The 18384-nt window shown below is 44.2% G+C and overlaps 1 protein-coding gene across 1 annotated transcript in view; it reads left to right on the top strand.

The window, feature by feature from the left end:
- The window catches only part of Tsr1 (Tsr1 ribosome assembly factor), a 62959-nt gene extending 47104 nt beyond the window's left edge, over positions 1–15855 (top strand). The window contains exons 11-14 of the mRNA XM_068360551.1: positions 4911–5021; positions 7065–7151; positions 7952–8072; positions 15403–15855. Coding sequence (XP_068216652.1) covers positions 4911–5021; positions 7065–7151; positions 7952–8072; positions 15403–15641 — 558 coding nt within the window. The 3' untranslated portion in view covers positions 15642–15855. The remainder of the gene's footprint in view (positions 1–4910; positions 5022–7064; positions 7152–7951; positions 8073–15402) is intronic.
- The last annotated feature ends 2529 nt before the right edge of the window (positions 15856–18384 follow it).

The following is an 18384-nucleotide window of genomic DNA, read 5'->3' as shown; positions in this document are numbered from 1 at the left end:
TGCTCTCTCCTTGACTGTCTTCATGTGGACTTGTTCAGGGCCTGTGGGCCTCTCTTGCGTGCATACAGACCTGCATTTGCTGTGTCCGTCCTGTCTAGGGCGGTGGTGTGATCAGGACAACACCTGCCCTGAATTCCAGGAGTGGTCTACCTCCCAGTGAGAGAGGTTTGGGCATGGGCAAAAGAAGTCTAAGAGAGATTATTCATCTTCGGGGTCTTTCTCAAAGTCAAAGAAACCTAGGACTTCTCCTTTGTGTTCTTCCACGAAGTTGAAGAAACCTAGGACTTCACGTTTGACCCCCCTGATCTCTTTTCTTAAGCTCCTGCTCGATCGGTCTCCCCCGTGAATGATCGAGTAGAAGCGTAGATTAGCTAACACCAGGTCAACCTCGAGATTCAAAGGACAGGACTGCTTCCCCTAGAGAAGCTGTTCTGCCCTTCCCCTCAAGTGGAAGCTTTTTCATTCACTGATCTCTTACAGGTTTGACCGTCGCTGGATATGACCGGTCCTCTGTAGAATTAGGCGTTCGTTGGAACTCCTTCAACTTGGTGCTGAGAGGAAGCGGATGCCGGCTTCCTCACAGATGATTCCAGGGTGTTGTCTACTTTGACCGCCGAAGGATCCTGCCCCTCGTTTGCCAGCTGCTCATTGCTTGCCAACCACTCAACGTTCGCCAGTTCACAGGCTTTCTCCCTCAGACTAGTTGCAGACCTCCCGACACTCGCCTTGTCATTCACCTCCTCCTCGACCAGCTCCTCGCTGTTCACCAATGCATTGGTGTTAGCCAGCTCTTTGTAGATCCTATGCTAAGCCTAGTCACCTGCCAACCTGCAAGTGAGGATTGCCAGGACTAGATCGCCACTCCCCTAAGCGAGACTGCAAGTCTCCTTCCATCCCTTACAGGTCAGCTCGTGATCGCTGCTTGCCAGCGCAGGATTCCAGAGCAATATATGATCGCTGTGGAGATGGCTCCCGTCATCCTCCATCTGAGAGTTTCCCTCTCTTACATCAGCGATCTCCACTTCATCAAGATGTCTGAGTAACAGGTATAGTCCTGACCCTTTGCGTCCTAGGGAGACTCCTTCCTACAGGGCTAGGCCAGCCGGGAATCGTCCTTCCAAGGATCTTTAGCATAGTGGACGTCCAGTCCGTTCTTGAAGGTTCAGCAACCTTCTACCTTGCTCATTCAAGCATGAGCTGGAAGCCATAGCATTGCCAATTGGACCAGGTAAGGATCCTAATAATCCTTCCTTTCAGGCTACCAAACCATGACCTCCAGCACCTAGCCTTCCGAGGGTTCTTCCAGCTGGTACTGCGTTCGGTAAGGAACCCTCATGGTTTGACAGCCTGGTCAAGGCGGTACGTTAGGCCGTTACAGGGTTTATTCCTCCTGAGCAGTCAACTACCATCGTGCCGAAGATTCCTCTGGAGAGGTCAACTTCCCCCCTCCCTACCCCGTCCAACCTCAGATGTACCTCTGCGGTGCCAGCCCATCAGGGACCCTCTTCCTCTAGGATTGCCATTTCTCCTTTTAAGAGGAAGAAAGGAGCAGCTGATTTGGGTGTGGGATGCCAGCAGGATCTTTCTCAGGTTAAGTTGACACCGGTATTGACAACCAAGCAGAAGAGGACTATCATCCATCTGCCTCCTCCCCGGGGGGACACTTTACATTGCCACCTAAGCTAAAGTTCTTAGTTTCCCAGAGAGGTTTCTCTTACAGAATCTATTCACCTCTCCCCTATCAAGGTAAATCCCCCAGAACAGCTTTCTCACTCGAACATTATTCCCTCGTCAAGAGATGAACAAAGGGAGGAGCACCCTAGACCTTTGCTCCCGGAGGAGTATTTTTCATCCCGTAAGGAGTTTGAAGGACTCAAAACAATCCCCAGTTCCAACAAGCGACGTGCCTTCTACAAGAGATGACTTTGACCCACCCCGAGGTAAGAGCTCGTAGGTGGAAAACGATTACGACGAGAACGACTATCTCCCAAAGGCTGCAAGTCCTAAGCTAACGGAGGCAGAGCAGGAGTCGGAACACGCCTTCTGGCAGTTCTTGGCTTGCATGAAGGCCATCAATGTGTTGTCCAATCTGGCAGTGGCCCCTCATGAGGGCAAAGACACAATCCTTGACCATGTCTACGGGACGCGAAGGCAGTTTTGCCCTGGTTTAAGGGGCTGACGAGTGTTCATTGGATGGCGCTCTACTAGATAGCCAGCTCCCTCCGAGCGTGCTCTTCCACTGAGCTGCTTCTGTCGCCATTTGTGCAGAAGAGGAGGTATTATGAGGCTTCCAATGAGCCCCTTCCGACCTTACCTCTCGACCACTCTTAGAGGCTCTTGCCGGAGGAGTCTCATTCGAGAAAATCCAGGAGCTCATACTCATTCTCGTCTTTGGAGATCCTTAACCAGAAGGTCCCGAAGTATGCAATGCAGGCTGCTTCATGGCTAGATCTCAGATTGGGTCTGTGGGACACCTCATCAGGACCAAGGACTGGTCTAAGGACACCTCATCAGGACCAAGGACTGATCTAAGGACACCTCAAGGAAGAAGATAGAGACTTTTCTATAATCGGGAACTCGAACCATCGAGTTCCTCTCCCACCAGGTAGTGAACCTGTGGGTGAACACAATCTCTCAGGAAAGGGACTATATAATAGAAAGGTTCCATCGACAAGTCCCACAAGCAGAGTTACCAAGACTGAGGAACCCCTCTCTCAATGGTTCCTCTTTGTTTTGGCCGGGAGGCGTCAACAGCCAACAAAACCGCCGACGAATAGGACTTCAACGTCTCAAAGAGTGTCGACGAAGCCCTTTCCAGCCAGAGAGCGGAAAGGCTTTTAAGTCCTCTCGTGGAGGTAAGGGTAGCAGAGGGAACGACCAAGGCTGCAACCCCTAGGACGGGGAATCCTCCCACTTGTCCACTAATGGGGTAATGCTTGCAATGCCACTGGTAGAAGGGGCTTCAGCTTGCGACGGAACCCCGGACAGACTTTGTGATTGCTTCAGAGTATCACGTCCCGTTCATTCAATCGTCCTCCAGATTTGGGATCCAGTCCCATCGAGCTCCTATGTGAAGGGATCCGTATAGGAGCTGACCATGTTGAAGAGGGCCGCTTCTAGAGGTCCTTGACCGGTCCCCAAGCTTTTTCAGTCTACTCTTTCTTGTGAAAAAGGCTTCTGGAGGCTGCAGACCAGTCATCCACCTCTCAGCACTGAACAAGCTTGTCAGACAAACTCTGTTCAGTATGGAGACAGCAGACACTGTCAGACAAGCGGCAAGACCACAGGACTTCATGTGCACGCTGGATCTCAAGGACTCATACTTCCAGATCCCAGGTCATCTGTCTTCAAGGACAAGGAAGTATCTAAGGATCATACTCAACAACAAGAAATACCAGTTCAAGGGGCTGTGCTTTGGTCTTCACGGCACCTCAGCTTTTCACGAGAGTATTCGCTCTGGTGTCATCCTGGGCTCACAGGGTCAGCATCCATCTCCTGACATATCTAAACAACTCGCTGATCATAGCCGACTCAGTGGCAATCCTTCTTCAACACCAAGACAGACTTCTAGTATTTTGCCAAGATCTGGGAATTGTGGTAAACCTCGAGAAGTCATCCCTGCTTCGCTCTCAAAGACTGGCATACCTAGGTATGATCATAGACATCGATCATGTTACCTTACAGTTGAGAGTTGACTCACCTTGCCAGTGTTCACTAATACTCATCAGCGTTGGCGGAGGACAAAGCTGCCTAGTGTTTGAGTTCTCTGCGTTCTGTGCCAACAAACATTTACATGAGTGGCTATGCTTCTTCTTGGGAAACTCCCTGAGAAGGTTTACATAACTACAGGCATTCACTAACATCCCATAAAAGGCTGAAATGAACTTTGATTGTGCAGGCAATACAGTAATCATTGCCAACACTGCCGAAAAATTACGACTAATGGATACAGTAAACAGAGAGAGAGAATTAATACGACTAAGAATAAATGTAAGAAAAACTGAAGTGGTAGTGGCATCAAAGACCCCAGAACCCCCAATATGTAATGTAACAATAAACAATGAAAGAATAAGGTAACCAAACAATTTTGTTTACCTGGTAGTATGGTGACTCACAGTGGTAGAGCAAAACGAGAAATATAGAAAGGAGAATCCTCATAGCCAAAAATGCCTTTAAAACCATGAGAAATCTAATGACAATTAATAGAATTAACAAGGGGAATGAGTTACATGCTGAATCTCAGAGGGAAAATATATAAACACACACTATACTTGAAAATTTTCTTTAGGATTTTTATCCAGTGTAGATTTAAACTGTGTGCTTTGGCGTGTCCACAGCAAGTTTCCTTGGTAAAAAAAATAAACTAGAATAATGTCATTTATTTCAGTCAAAAGTTAAGACTAACTCATATCTCTGTCAAAAGGTAAGACTTACGGCAGGGGTGCTAACTAAGTTTAACACTACACTCTTTCAGTGAAGAGTTATTAAGATTGGCATAGCTAAATATTCAATTTTTGTCCTGATAAAATAGTATAGTATTTCAAGGTAAAGTTCAAAATTTTAAAGAAAAAAAATTATTTTTCAAGATAATTTATCACTTTGAATGGTGAGTTGGCGATGGAGTAACAATAGTGATTACCTTATAAGTTATCAATCATATATTTGTCAATTGTATACCATTGTTTGATGGTACTGCATGCTTTTAAGGAGCTCATTTATTGTTCTCTCATTACTTTTGAAAGTATCCAAGAATTTTTTTTCTAGTTTTATCATTTCAAATACAATCTTATAAAGGATAATTTTATTTTGTATACACTTCTGTGAATGCACTGTATGTTTCATGCCATGTTAAATTCAGTAGCCTATGTATTTATGTAATACTGTATAGTAATATAGTTTTTCTTTTACAGTTTTCTAGATTTTTCCATCCTGGTACAACAGTAGTTGCTACTATGTTTGCACCTATAACTTTTCCCCCAGTATCAGTGTTGGTATTTCGTGAACGACCTGATGGAGCCCAGGTGAGAATATGTATAATACAGTATTTATGAACAGTTGTTAACAAAAAATTTTAATTTATATATAGTGAATTATCATTTTTAGCACATAAGTATTTGATGATTAGAAGTCATTGATAAAAGTATAACATCAATTAAAGTTAATATTGAAAATGCACTGTTATTATAATACAAAAATGTTCTTATGTACAAACTCATCAATCATAAGTTGCTTCATCTAATGTAAGACGATCTCTAAATACATCATAAAAATCCTGAATGAATGTTCCCATCTGTCGGGGTACTTGCAAGATGTCTTATACTTAGACCCTCGTTCTGTTGTGGTGCAGCCCAAGGATCTATTGAGTGTGGGCGTAAGAGGAGAGTGTCGCGTTTATATGAATAATAGATTTCTATATAAAAGTAGGTGTTTATGCACCTTGAAATTGCTTGGCTTCAGCATGAATGTTTTTTTCTGTGTTGCAGTCTTGTGATGGAAAAGAGGGTCTCTTACTAAGAGAAACTTTTTCACCCACTTCGTTATAATGTCATTCTATACTCTTTCTGATACTCCCTTTTACCAGAGAGAGGGATTGTAAGTCACTGTCTGGCCAGGCAAAGAACCCAATAACTCTCTATTAGTAGTATCTCAACGGGTGGCTGGTGCCCATGCCAACCTACTACCATCAGGGATTTAAAAGTCCACATTAACAGGTTTTGTCTCATGGTGGCCACACTTGTATTCAAGTTCCTTTTTAGCACCAGGAGCATCATTACAGTACCCCTCAGATAGAAGTTCCATTAAGTTCTGTCTTAGTGGTCTATGACCATCGATTTTCAGGCCCTTTTCGCTTTTATGAATGACTCCACTTGTTGATATGTTTGACTTTTTTGAACTACAAATTGCAAGCTTACTCCTATCATCCTAACGGCCACTTATGTAATTGTGGGATAATCTAGATATTTATGCTTCATCTTCTTCCCTCAGTCGTATCAGGAATGTCTTAGAGAAATTACATAGTTGAAAATGAAGCTAACTCTAATTGCCCCCCCCCCCCCCCTCATCCTCTAGTTCTCCAGTTTCCTAGAGCTGATTGTAGAGAAGCCCAGAGAGATAGTAATTTTGTTTTTGCATGTGTGGTGGAACCAATACCACTCCAACCTGCCTTATTCCCTCTGCTCCAGCTGAGAAGATTTGTGCCTCCTTCCAGAATTAGAAAAAAACTGTAATTTCCCTGGTGTTCAGAGCTGCTTCAACATTCTTGCCAGTGCCACTGCAATAACCACGAGATTAGACTAGCCTAGGCAACCGGAGATGCATTGATAACAATCTATGAGCAGTCTCGCATAAGGGGCATGGTCACATTAATGCCAGGAGCTTCTACCAAAGCCTCATATGTAGATATATTTTTTTTTCTACTAAAGATCAGACCCTCTTCAAGCCAGGCTCATCCCAGTGTCAATAGTTAAGACCACAGCCACGGTGAAGGATAGAACAGCAACCCAAAACAGGCCAACATCAGTCCTGTACAGTGCCAGGATCCTCAACGATAGCTGTATTACTGACTAGACTCATAACTCCAAAAGCAGAACAAAGCCAGAACTGCATCAGTGTGAGGGAGTAATGTCTAGAGCCTTGCCAAATGGCAACCAGAAACTTGCACCAGGCACATATAGGTCAGAGCCAAGACCTAATGCCATTAGCCTTGACAAAACCATGCTAGCGGATGGAACTGGGACTCAAAACCAAACCCATTTCAGGTTAGAGTCATACCAGTTCCCATGATTAGAGAGGAACCATGACCAGAGCTGCACAACTTGACAGAACCCAAAACTGAGATGAGTCATACCAATGTGAAAATTTGTGAATAAAGCTGTTCCATCTTCATTTGTTGTTTATTATTTTTTTTACTTTCGATCCATCTCCATTGGTTTCATTTTAGGGTAAATCTGAAAGAATCGTCTATAAATGTGATGCAGTGGTCTTATCTAGATGTTGTATAAGCTTAATAATGATAATTGTTATGAATATGTTCTATATTTAGCAATTTTTTTCTTCTTTTGCAGGATTTAGTTGGAACTGGATCCTTGTTGAGTGTTGACCCCAAGAGGATGGTGATCAAAAGAGCAGTGCTGAGTGGCCACCCATTCAAGGTAAGTTTTTTTTTACAAGAATCTGAAAATGGCCCAGTCTTTAAATTTCCCTTTTCCATACGAAATATGTCGTAGATGCAACAAAATATGAATAATTTGTATTAAGATTGATGTAACTACACAGAAACAGTATTTATGAATTTCTTTCAAAGAGGTCAGTCTTTAGGTTCTATTGAATTCACTAGAATTGATAATTTTCATAATTATGTATAATGAATTTATTTTTCCTGAAAACATTTAAGAACTAAACTATAATAATTTGCCAACTCATGAAAGTTATTTTATGTATTATTCTCCTAGTTCAACGTTATTCACCTGGTTTCTTTTTCTATGAAGATGTAATAATTTTGTAACATCTAAATAAGATTGTTTACATTCAATAAATACAATTAAGGAAATCTAACTATAGTTGCTTAATGTTTTAGGGAGAGTTTTGTTTTCAAACCATTCAAAGTTGCAATCTGATAGTTGGATTTAGGCAATCAAGTTTTGCCTACAAGAATAATTTGTTTTTACTGTTTGAAAGATGTGTCGATTATAATATAGAACTCTCTCTCTAGATTTTTCCCCAATTACCATAGAATCTTTGGTGTTGCAAAATAATAAAACTATAGGTTCATATTAATATTTTTATTTTATAGCTTAAAAGTCACCAAACTCATATTGCTGCATGTGAAAAATTACATTTGAGTGATAATGTTAAAAATTACTAACTAAATTTCCATCACTTTAGCAACTTCCCACTCAGTAAACAGTTAGTGAAGTTCAACTGTTTTTTTAATCAAAAAATTTCATTTCAGGTTAATCGTAAAACAGCTGTAGTACGCTTCATGTTCTTCAATAGAGAAGATGTCATGTGGTTTAAACCTGTAGAACTCCGCACAAAGTGGGGTCGAAGAGGACATATTAAAGAACCATTAGGTAAGTAGCTAAAAATTAATTATTGTAATAACTAACAAAGACATAGACCAAGAATTTCTTTCATGATAGTAGTATAATTTATAAATTCAAAATAAAAATCATTAGTTAGGGTAATTAAATATACAGTATGCACTTAGTTTTTTTTTTTATCAATATAACCCAATTACATGTTGGTCACATATATAATATACTTTTGAAATTAGAAACTTGACATCATAAGAATAATAATTGTGCTGTGGTAATTAATCTTGTCATTCATAGCCTATGCTATATATTTTTCAATTTAAATTTTGATGGTGAATGGAAGGGATGCAAATTCAGTTCTAAGAATCCATTCATTGTCTTCCATCTCTTATATTGTTATTACTAAAGATGGCCAGGATACTACTAATCTATTAGTGTATCATATAAAGTTACAAACTTTAGTGGACTTGGTAATGAAACCATATAACTTCTTGCAGATGTTCTAAAGCTATTACTGAGAGATAGTAGATGGCTGTATGTAGTTCACTCTTCTCTCTCAATGAGTCAATTTCCATGATAAAAGAGCATGTTCTAGCCAGCTGTGGAGACTATTTTGATACTCAAGATAGCTCACCGTGACTATCAAGAAACGAGCAGCCTAGCAAAGTGAAACCATCATACTATCAATCTCGAGTTGATGAGATTTTGAGCCTTGTGACAACAACCCTGACCAGGTGTGCAGTGATCATCTTCCTCTGGTTGGAAGGATAGATCTTTCAGCCCTTTTCCCCATGCTGCTTGGACCATGGCACAAAAGTCAGATTAAGGGAAAGAATAAGTTGAAGAATCTTCTAACATAGTTGGGTAATAAGGCACAGTGATCAGATGGAGCCTTGGATAGTCACCTTACTCATTGTATTTTCCAACTGTTTAATTGCAAGATTATCCTACTTTGGTCTATGGAGGAAAAGCAAACAAACAGAGAAGTCTGTGGTAGAAGTTGTTGCCATAAGCTGTGACTGCTGAAGGAAAGCCTGATTCTGCTAGTATCAGTCAGATACAATTCAGACATATCCCATTGGCACAAGCTCATGATGAAACCAGCATAAGCACACTGATGAATACCTGAGGGGACTATGAACAGCTTGAAATAGAGAGCTATGAATGGAAGAAAATATTCTTCCTGGGACAAAGAAGAAACTGGAACCATGTCTAGTAGGAAAGGGAAAGGGACATCTTCCTGCGTCCTATATTCTTGGCTTTGTGAAGGGTCTAATGCTGTTAGGGGCACAACAGAGACGGTTGATGGCTGCCTTCCTGTCCTCTGGGTGAAAGGCAAGGCTTATCCTAGGCCGTTGACTTTTCCTATGCAGCACTTGAGGAATGTCTAATACACATTTAAAAGATATGTGCTTGGTGAGGATGTGCAGGCAGGCCTTGGTAGATATGCCAGAAGACAATATCAATCTGGGTCAGAGCGCTGGAAGGAGTGCATGTCTTGGGACACACATGAAAGACGTGCAAGAAGAGTAGGTGAACCTAAGGTTAAACGTGTGGGAACTGTCTGTCAAGGAGACGTGTGTCCGGGCAAGGCTCATCAGAGGAATAGAGACTGGAAGACGTGAAATCCTGGATGAGGCAGTGGGAGAGGTGTCTCCTTAAGATCTGGAGAAAAGTACTTGCTTACTGGACCTCCCATTTGGAAAACCTGGAACTGAAGGAATCTAACCTGGGGAATATTTGCCTCCGAAGACTCCATAGGCGGACAGAAGACTACACAGCTTCCCCGTGGACATGAGAGACATCTGTAGGATGCTAGACGTTCCATGACAATCTGGAGAAGCAGCATCTGAAACACTTCCCTTAGGAAGGGTTACTGGGAAAAGACTTCTCCCTCTGAAGGAAGCGTGGACACTACACAACTTTCCCTAGAGCACTGGAGGCAGCTGTAGGAAGGCTAGAAGTTTCACAAAGATTTGTAGAAACAGAACTGAACGACGCTTCCGTCAGGAAGGGTGTTTGGAAAAACTCTCTCCTTCCAAAGCAAGACTATGCAGTTAGCCTGCGAACACTGGAGGAAGATCTAGAAGGTCAACAACGAATGATCTGGGGAAGCAGCAACTAAATGGCACTTGTCGGGAAGGGCGCTTGAAAAAAAAGAGACTGCCTCCGAAGGAAGACGAGATTACGTAGCTTCCCCCTGAACATCTTAATTTTCTGTAGGAAGGTTCACAATGCTCTGAAGAAGCAGTATGAATGGTGCTTTAGTCAGGAAGGGGATCTGGGAAAACACACCTTCCAAAGCCGGAGATAATGCAGTTTCCCTGCAACTACCAAAGTGTCTGTAGGAAGGTTTACAAGCAACATAATGATCTCGAGAAGCAGTAACCAAATTGTACTTCTGTCCGCCTGGAAAAAAGACCCCCCCTCCAAAAGAGCTGAAGACTACGTAGCCTCCCGAGGATAAGTGTCTACAGGAAGGCCTGGAAGGTCCACAACAATCAGGAGAAGAAGCAACTGAATGGTGCTTCAGTCATTAGAGTCACCTGGGAAAACTCACTCCACAGCTTCCCCACGAACAATGGAAGTGCCTGTAGGAAAGTTTACAAGTGACAATTATCTGGAGAAGCAGCAACTAAATTGTACTTCTGTCGTGAAGAGCGCCTGGAAAACCCACCCTCCAAAAGAACTGGAGATTACGTAGCTTCTACGAGGACATAGGAGATATTTGTGGGAAGATCTAGAAGATTCGCAACGTTCTGGAGAAGTAGCAACTGAATGATGCCTCCATCATTAGGAGCACCTGGGGACTCACGCTTTCCAAAGCCTCTGAAGGAAGATTTGGAGATTATGATGCTTCCCCGTGGTTACCTTAGTCCATGGGAAGGTTTAGAAGTGCCAATGTAGAAAAGCAGCAACTAATAACGATTCCCTTGGGAATGGTGCGTGGGAGGTGACTACACAGCTTCCTTATATACACCGTAGGCATCTGTAGGAAGGTCTACAATGACCTGGAGAAGCAGCAGCTTAAGGGGGATTTACCATCGGGAATGGAGCGTGAGAAAAATATCCCTACGAAGAAGACTGAAAACTACGCAGCTTTACCATTAGACGCCATAGGTACCTGTAGGATAGTGTAGAAGTTTCATGGCAATCTGGAGAAGCAGCAATGGAAGGGTGCTTTGGAGTAAAGACTGTTTCAAAGTGAGACAGACCATAGAATTTCCCTGCAGACACCTGAGGTGTTTATAGGAAGGTCTAGAAGTTTCCAGACAATCTGGATGAGACACCTGAGAGGCACCCAAGAACCCCCTCCGAAGAGGAAGGTTCTGGTAAGGTTAAAGAACCTTGGAGCATGCCTCTAGAGATGAGAGACCCTTTGTTTGAAGCTTTCTTATGCGTCGGCAATAGCTCCACACGGAGGCAAGATCCTCTGGAGGGGTGACTGTCTACCCTACAGCTCCTTGGACAAGGCGAGGAATGAACAGGAAAAATTCTGAAGTATAACTGCCTCCCCTGGTAAGAGCTCATGCACCACAGGGAAAATGCCTGACTGAGTCCTAAACCCCTGCACTCAAACTGAAATAAAGACTTCCTTATCTCAATGGAAATGGAAAGAAGGCCTCCATACCTTGAGGATTGCCATGTTAAAAAGCAAACTACCATCTAGACTGAATGAAGTCTGTTTCCTTAAGGAGGACTAACTAATTTTAGAAGGGTCTTTCAAGTCCAGTCCACTCCATTGCTAGGCAAGGTCACAAACCCTAAGGGGTATGAACACACACTTTCCACGAGAAGCCATTGTATGAAAAACAGACTGCTGAAGGACTTCAGAGACCCATCCTGGACTATTTCTAGAGGAAACTAGTGGTCGTGTCAAGAGGTCACTCTCATGGTAGTAGCCATAGCTGTTACATACCAGCTGCTTCTATGCCAAGAAGAAACTGGAACCACTGATAGACATTCTGCCGAGTTGGGTCTAGTAGGCAGGGCGAAGGTACATCCTCCGGCGTCCGATATTTTTTTCTTGGGGCACAACAGAGACGGGCGACGGCAGCGTTCCTGTCCTTTGAGTGAAGGACAAGGCTTTCCTAAGCCACTGATTTTCCGAAGCAGCACTTGAGGAATCAGAAGCAGCACTTGAGGAATGTTTAATACATATCTCCCTTTTCATTTTATCTGGTAGTCAACGATGTCTTCATAGTGATGACATTGTACCTGAAGTGTGAATCGGAAGGATGCTTCAGAAGGAGAGAGCAAGTTTCAGTCTTGCATTCGGTAAGGTGCTTCTGTATTGTGAGCAGCGTCTGGCAAACAGGCTTGTAGTGGAGATGCTCTTGTGGCAGGACCCCTGGGAAATGCACCCCTTTGGCATGAGGTGTGGAGCTGGTTGCAGAAGAAGAATCTGGGACAGCAAGTTTTGGAAAAAGACGTCAGAGATGCACCCATAAGGGAGCCATGTCTAAAAGATATTTGCTTGGTGAGGATGTGCGTGCAGGCAGGCCTTGGTAAATATGCCAGAAGACAATATTAATCTGGGTCAGAGCGCTGGAAGGAGCGCACGTCTTGGGACACATATGGAAGACATGCAAGAAGAGTAGGTGAACCTGAGGGTAAACATGCGGGAACTGCCTGTCAAGGAGACGTGTGTCTGGCAAGGCTCATCAGAGGAAGAGAGACTGGAAGACATGAAATCCTGGACGAGGCATTGGGAGAGGAGTCTCCTTAAGATTTGGAGAAAATTACTTGCTTGATCGACCTCCCATTTGGAAAAGCAGGAACTGAAGGAAGCTTTCCTTAGGAAAAGGAAAGAGCCTGGGGAACAACTCCCTCTGGAGACTCCATAGCCGGACAGAAGAGTACACAGCTTCCCAGTGGACATTAGAGGCATCTGTAGGATGGTCTAGACAATCCATGACAGTCTGGAGAAGTAGCATTTGAAAGGCACTTTCCTCAGGAAGGGCACCTGGAAAAAGATTCATCTCCCTCTGAAGGAAGACTTTTCCTAGGTCACTGGAGGAGGCTGTAGGAAGGTCTTGAAGTTTAACAAAGATTTGTAGAAGCAGTAACTGAATGACGCTTCCGTCAGGATGGGCATTTGGGAAAACTCTCTGGAAGAAAGATTCCAGAAAGAAGATTAAGCAGTTACCCTGCAAGCACTGGAGGAAGGCCTAGAAGGTCCACAACGAATGATCTGGAGAAGCAGCAATTAAATGGCACTTGACAGGAAGGGCGCCTAGAAAAAGACTACCTCCAAAGGAAGACTGGAGATTACTTGGTTGTCTGTAGGAAGGTCCACAATGCTCTGGAGCAGCAGCAACTGAATGATGTTTTGGTCAGGAAGGATGTCTGGGAAAAATCTTTCCAAAATCGGATTATGATGCAGTTTCCCCGCGACCAACGGATGTGGTTGCAGGAAGGTCTACAAGTAACAATGATCTGGAGAAGCAGTAACTATATTATACTTCTGTCATGAAGGGCGCCTGGAAAAACTCCCCCCCCCCCCCTCCAAAAGAACTGTAGACTACGTAGCTTCCCCGAAGACATGAGAGTCTGTAGGAAGGTCAGGAAGGTCCACAACACACTGGAGAAGTAGCAACTGAATGGTGCTTCCATCATTAAACACCTGGGAAAACTCACTCCTTCCAAAGCTGGAGACAGTGCAGCTTCCCCGCAAACTATGGAAGTGTGTGTTGTAAGATTACTTTACAAGTAACACAATAGTCAGGACAAGTAGCAACTTATGGTACTTCTGTCACAATGGGCGCCTGAAAAATCTCTCCCTCCAAAAGAACTGGAGATAACATAGCTTCCCTGAGGACATAAGTGTCTTTTTAGGAAGGTGTGGAAGGTTCACAAACTGGAGAAGTAGCAAGTGAATGGTGCTTCCGTCATTAGGTGCACCTTGGAAGACAATCTTTCCAAAGCCTCTGAAGGAAGACTTGGAGACTACGGTGCTTTCCCGTGGTCACCATGGTCCATAGGAAGGTCTAGAAATTCCACGACAATCTAGAAAAGCAGCAACTAATAGCGAGTCCCTCAGGAATGGTGCGTGGGAAGAGAGTACACAGCTTTTTTTTTTTTTAACAGACACTCGAGGCATCTGTAGGAAGGTCTACAATGACCTGGAGAAGCAGCAGCTTAAGGGGGCGTTCCATCCGGGAATGGTGGGTGAGAAAAACCTCCCTATAAAGGATTACGCACCTTACCCCTTGGACACCAGAAGTACCTGTAGGATAGTGTAAAAGTTTCATGACAATTTCGAAAAGCAGCAATGGTAGGGTGCTTCCCTCGGGAAGGGTGTCTGGGAGTAAAGACAGTTTCAAAGGAAAGACTAGAGACTATGGAACTTTCCTGCAGACACCAGTGGTGATTATAGGAAGGTCTAGAAGTTCCATGACAATCTGGAGAAACAGTACCTGAATGGCACATCCCTCTCGGTATGGGTGCATGGGAGGAAGGTCTAAAAGTTTCCAGACAATCTGGATGAGGCATGCCCGAGCCGTCCAAGATCTCCCTCCGAAGAGGAAGGATCTGGCAAGGTTGAACCTTGGACCATGCTTCAGGGGGAGATCTCCAGGAAAAGGCCATTTGTTGGAAGCTTTCTTAGGCATCTGCAATAGCTCCACATGGAGTCAAGATCCCCTGGGGGGAGACTGTCTACCCTGAAGCTCCTTGGATAAAGCAAGGAATGAACGCAAATTCTGAAGCATAACTGCCTCCCCTGGTAAGGGCTCATGTACCACATGGAAAATCCCTGCAGCGGAATCCTAAGGTACCTAATCTCAAACTGAAATAAAGACTCCCGTATCTCAAGGGAAGTGGGATGAAGGCCTCCATACCTCTAGGATCGTCATGTTAAAAGGCAAACCTTCTTGACTGAACGAAGTCTGTTTCCCCAAGGACAACTAACCAATTTCAGAAGGGTCTTCAAGTCCAGTCCCACCATTGCCAGGCAAGGTCAAAACTAAAGGGCTATGAAAACACACTTTCCACAAGAAGCATTTGTTTTGCATGGAGCCAGAGGATGAAAACTTTCTATCAAGAAGTCACTGGCATTTGCTGAAAGTCCCCTACAAAATACATAAGCATGCTTTGAAAGAAAAAATTAGAATATGCTGAAAGCATAGAGAATTGTCAGTGCCCAGGTAAAGGACAATGGTTTGTAGTCGTGTAGGAACAAATAATAAAACTCAAGATGTTACTTGCAATTAGGCTGAAAAGAAAATCAAGTACTTATTTCTTAAGCTTACAATATTTTCAACTTCCATAGATAGATATTATTGTAAAGTAACACAAATTGGCTTTAATTATTTCAAAGTTCTACGTAGAAATTTAACTCTTTCTAATATACTCTCTTTTCCAGGTACTCATGGTCACATGAAATGTCATTTCGATGGAAAGTTGAAGTCCCAAGATACTGTACTTCTTAACTTGTACAAACGAATGTTTCCCAAATGGACTTTTGATCCGTATGTTCCACGGCCACCGCCTTTATACACTTTCCGTTCTTCTGAGGATGTAGATGATCGGTTAAGTGATGAGGACTCCAATGTAGAATCTTTGCCTAGGAAAAAAGCAAAAACTGTAAATTTTTGGTCTTGATTTTGCAAATGTATTATTCTTTAGATATGATATCTATGTAAGTTTCTTTACTGTGGGCATAAGAGCATGGCAGATTATATTTATTGTAATATAAGAAATACATACAAAAAATGCATTCAGACATGTAAATATTTTTTATTATTTATCACATCAATTTCGTCGTTGCTGTTGTCCTAAATTAGTGTGTCTTAAGAATAAAAGTTTTATAAAGCTATGGTCTTTTATATTTTATCCAAATAAAGTTTTGTATAATTAAATGATGTGAAGTTATAACTTTTCCAACATAATCTCAAAGTCACTCTAGAGTTGAATCTGTTATCCTAGGTGAGAAAATTGATTTCAAAAGCATAGCATAACAGCATAAAATACTTTTAAAACACATTCGTTAATCTTTACCAAGTTGGGAGAGACAAAAATCACCGTTCCATTTTATCGCATAGCTTCTTTAGATAATACATTATATATTAATGTAAAACTGCTAAATTATAAAATATAACTATATAAAAGATTAATTTAATAGGAGTATGATTTTAACGAAGCTGGAACTCTGCTGTTAAAATTTATATGAATATGCATTTTTGGGCTCAGCCAGGTTGTTCTGATGGAAAGTTCCTTTAGGCAGCTTTCTAAGGGATATTTGGCTATAGTGATACTCCCAGAGAATTAACCATAGGTCTCCAGAATTCTAACTCCTGGTGCGAGTATCCTTAATATAACTGTTCCAACACAGAGACTTACCTCAAACTACTTTCTTAAGAGGTACTTGGAATCTCCTCTCAACCGACCAGAGTTTTGTGTACTTTACCCTACTTCCGTTTTCTGTGAGGATCACTTCGGGCGGAAGGATACATGCCCCGAGGCTAACCTCCAGTCAGGCCACATGCTAGCTTGGGTCTCGACCCCCAGTAAGTTCTCTGGTCGCGTCGTGATATCATCTCGACGCTCTCCTTATCTCAGTGCGATCCTTTGTGTCCCCGACTCTTGCGTCCCACGTGGTCCGCTGTGCTTTCCCTTGTGCTCTCGCGTGTTCACTTGTTTTCCCTTGTGTTTTTAAAGTGTTTACTTGCCCTTGTTATCCTTTCCTGTGTCTTGCGGTATTGTGATAGTGCGGTATGGAGCATACCCGCCGTTGTCCTGGGCCTAAGGCTGGGAAGTCGTGTGGTGCGTTCTTGTCTAAGCCTGAGGTGGACCTGCACTCCCTTTGCTCTTCGTGCAGGGGTAGAGTTTGCTCTCCTTCGGACACGTGTCCGGAGTGTGCGTCGTGGAGTGAGGTGCAGAGGGTGAGGTTTGGAACGAAGAAGTAGTAGTCATCTAAACGTTCGCCCAGGAAGACCAGCATTTCTTCGCCCGCGACGTCTATGGGAGAGAAGTCTGACAGGGTTCCTTCTTCATCCCCTACCCAGAGTAGGGGACGAGGTCAGTCCGTTGCGGGGAAGAAACCAATGTTTCTTCCCCAGGAGTCGTGTCTTCGGGATTCTGGGGTTGCTGATCCTTAATAGGCAAGTGGGGGGCCTGAAGGTTTACTTAGTGAGGGTCCGCAAGACAATGCCCTTGTGCTTGGGGGGCACGTCTCTTCAGACGACCCTATGTGGAATAAAGATGTCCCTGTTTCTTCGCCAACTTCTTGGATTTATGTTTCAGGCACCTCCGCAGCTGAAGGCGCCCCAGGAAAAGAAGATTCGCCGTTGGAAGATCCCCTCGGATGGGGGACCCTGAGAACTCCCTATAGGTCGCCTTTGAGGGGGGAGGACGGCCTTGGGTCCTAGTTCCAGAATGTAGATCGTCCGACCTCTCTGCCAGCCACTCTATCGGCGGTTCCCGACGTCTTCCTTCAGCCTTCGACATCTGGAACCCAGGAAATTGTGAAACCGGCCGCGCCCGCCTCTCGGATCTGTTACGAGGAGTCGTCGGAGTCTTCGGCGGCAGTCTCATCGTTTTCGTCGGAGGAAGCGGCGTGGAGAAGACACCGTCGAAAGAGGGACAGGTCCAGGAGAAGGCGCTCCCCCTCTCGGTCCCGTTCTAGGTCACGACATGGGAGGAAGCAATCAAGGTCCCCGAGGAGGAAAGTCAGGAGGAGCAGTTCGCCGAAGGAGCAATGGGTCCTCGTTTCCCACAGTAAGCTCGCGGACTTTACTACTCTCCCGAGCACTGCGGGTTGGCTTCCCGGAGACAGTCCTCCTAGAAGGGCCTCCACCAGCCATAGAAGTTGACTCTCGCAAAGACCCAAGGGGCTCTTCGGACAGGTGTAAGGCCTCGAAACAGGCGACTCAATCCGCCCAGCGGAGGGAGTCGCCTTTTCGGACGGGCAGCCTCGTCGAGTCAGCTCGACCGAGCGATATAATGGGACGGCTTCCTCCGTCAGGCAAGCCCACGGAAGCCTTGCCCCCCTTGAAGAAAGACAAACGGAGGTTCTCGCTCCCTCCGCAATGCCCATCCTCAGACCACAGCCTAGTGCGGAGGCCCCCGTCGGTACAGTTCCTCAACCTCAGACGGAGGACGTGGACGGCGACACTGAAGCCGCGCCAGCGGAGGACTCCGCTTATAGGAGGGTTATTGGTCTGATACGAAAGCACCACAGGATTGAGGAGCCGGTTCCTTCCGACGAGGATGCCTGGCGGTCTAGCCTTAATAGGCTAATGGAGGAACCCGTTCAACAGTAGCCCTCCTTAGCCCTACCTGTGGCCAGAGATGTGAGGCTTAGCCGTGCTCACATAGACAAGGTTGTGGCACGAAACGCTGAAGG

This window comes from Palaemon carinicauda, chromosome 37 (assembly GCF_036898095.1).
Source record: "Palaemon carinicauda isolate YSFRI2023 chromosome 37, ASM3689809v2, whole genome shotgun sequence".
NCBI lineage: Eukaryota > Metazoa > Arthropoda > Malacostraca > Decapoda > Palaemonidae > Palaemon > Palaemon carinicauda.
Note: the sequence above shows the minus strand (reverse complement) of the source record. Positions and strands in the feature narration are given on the sequence as shown.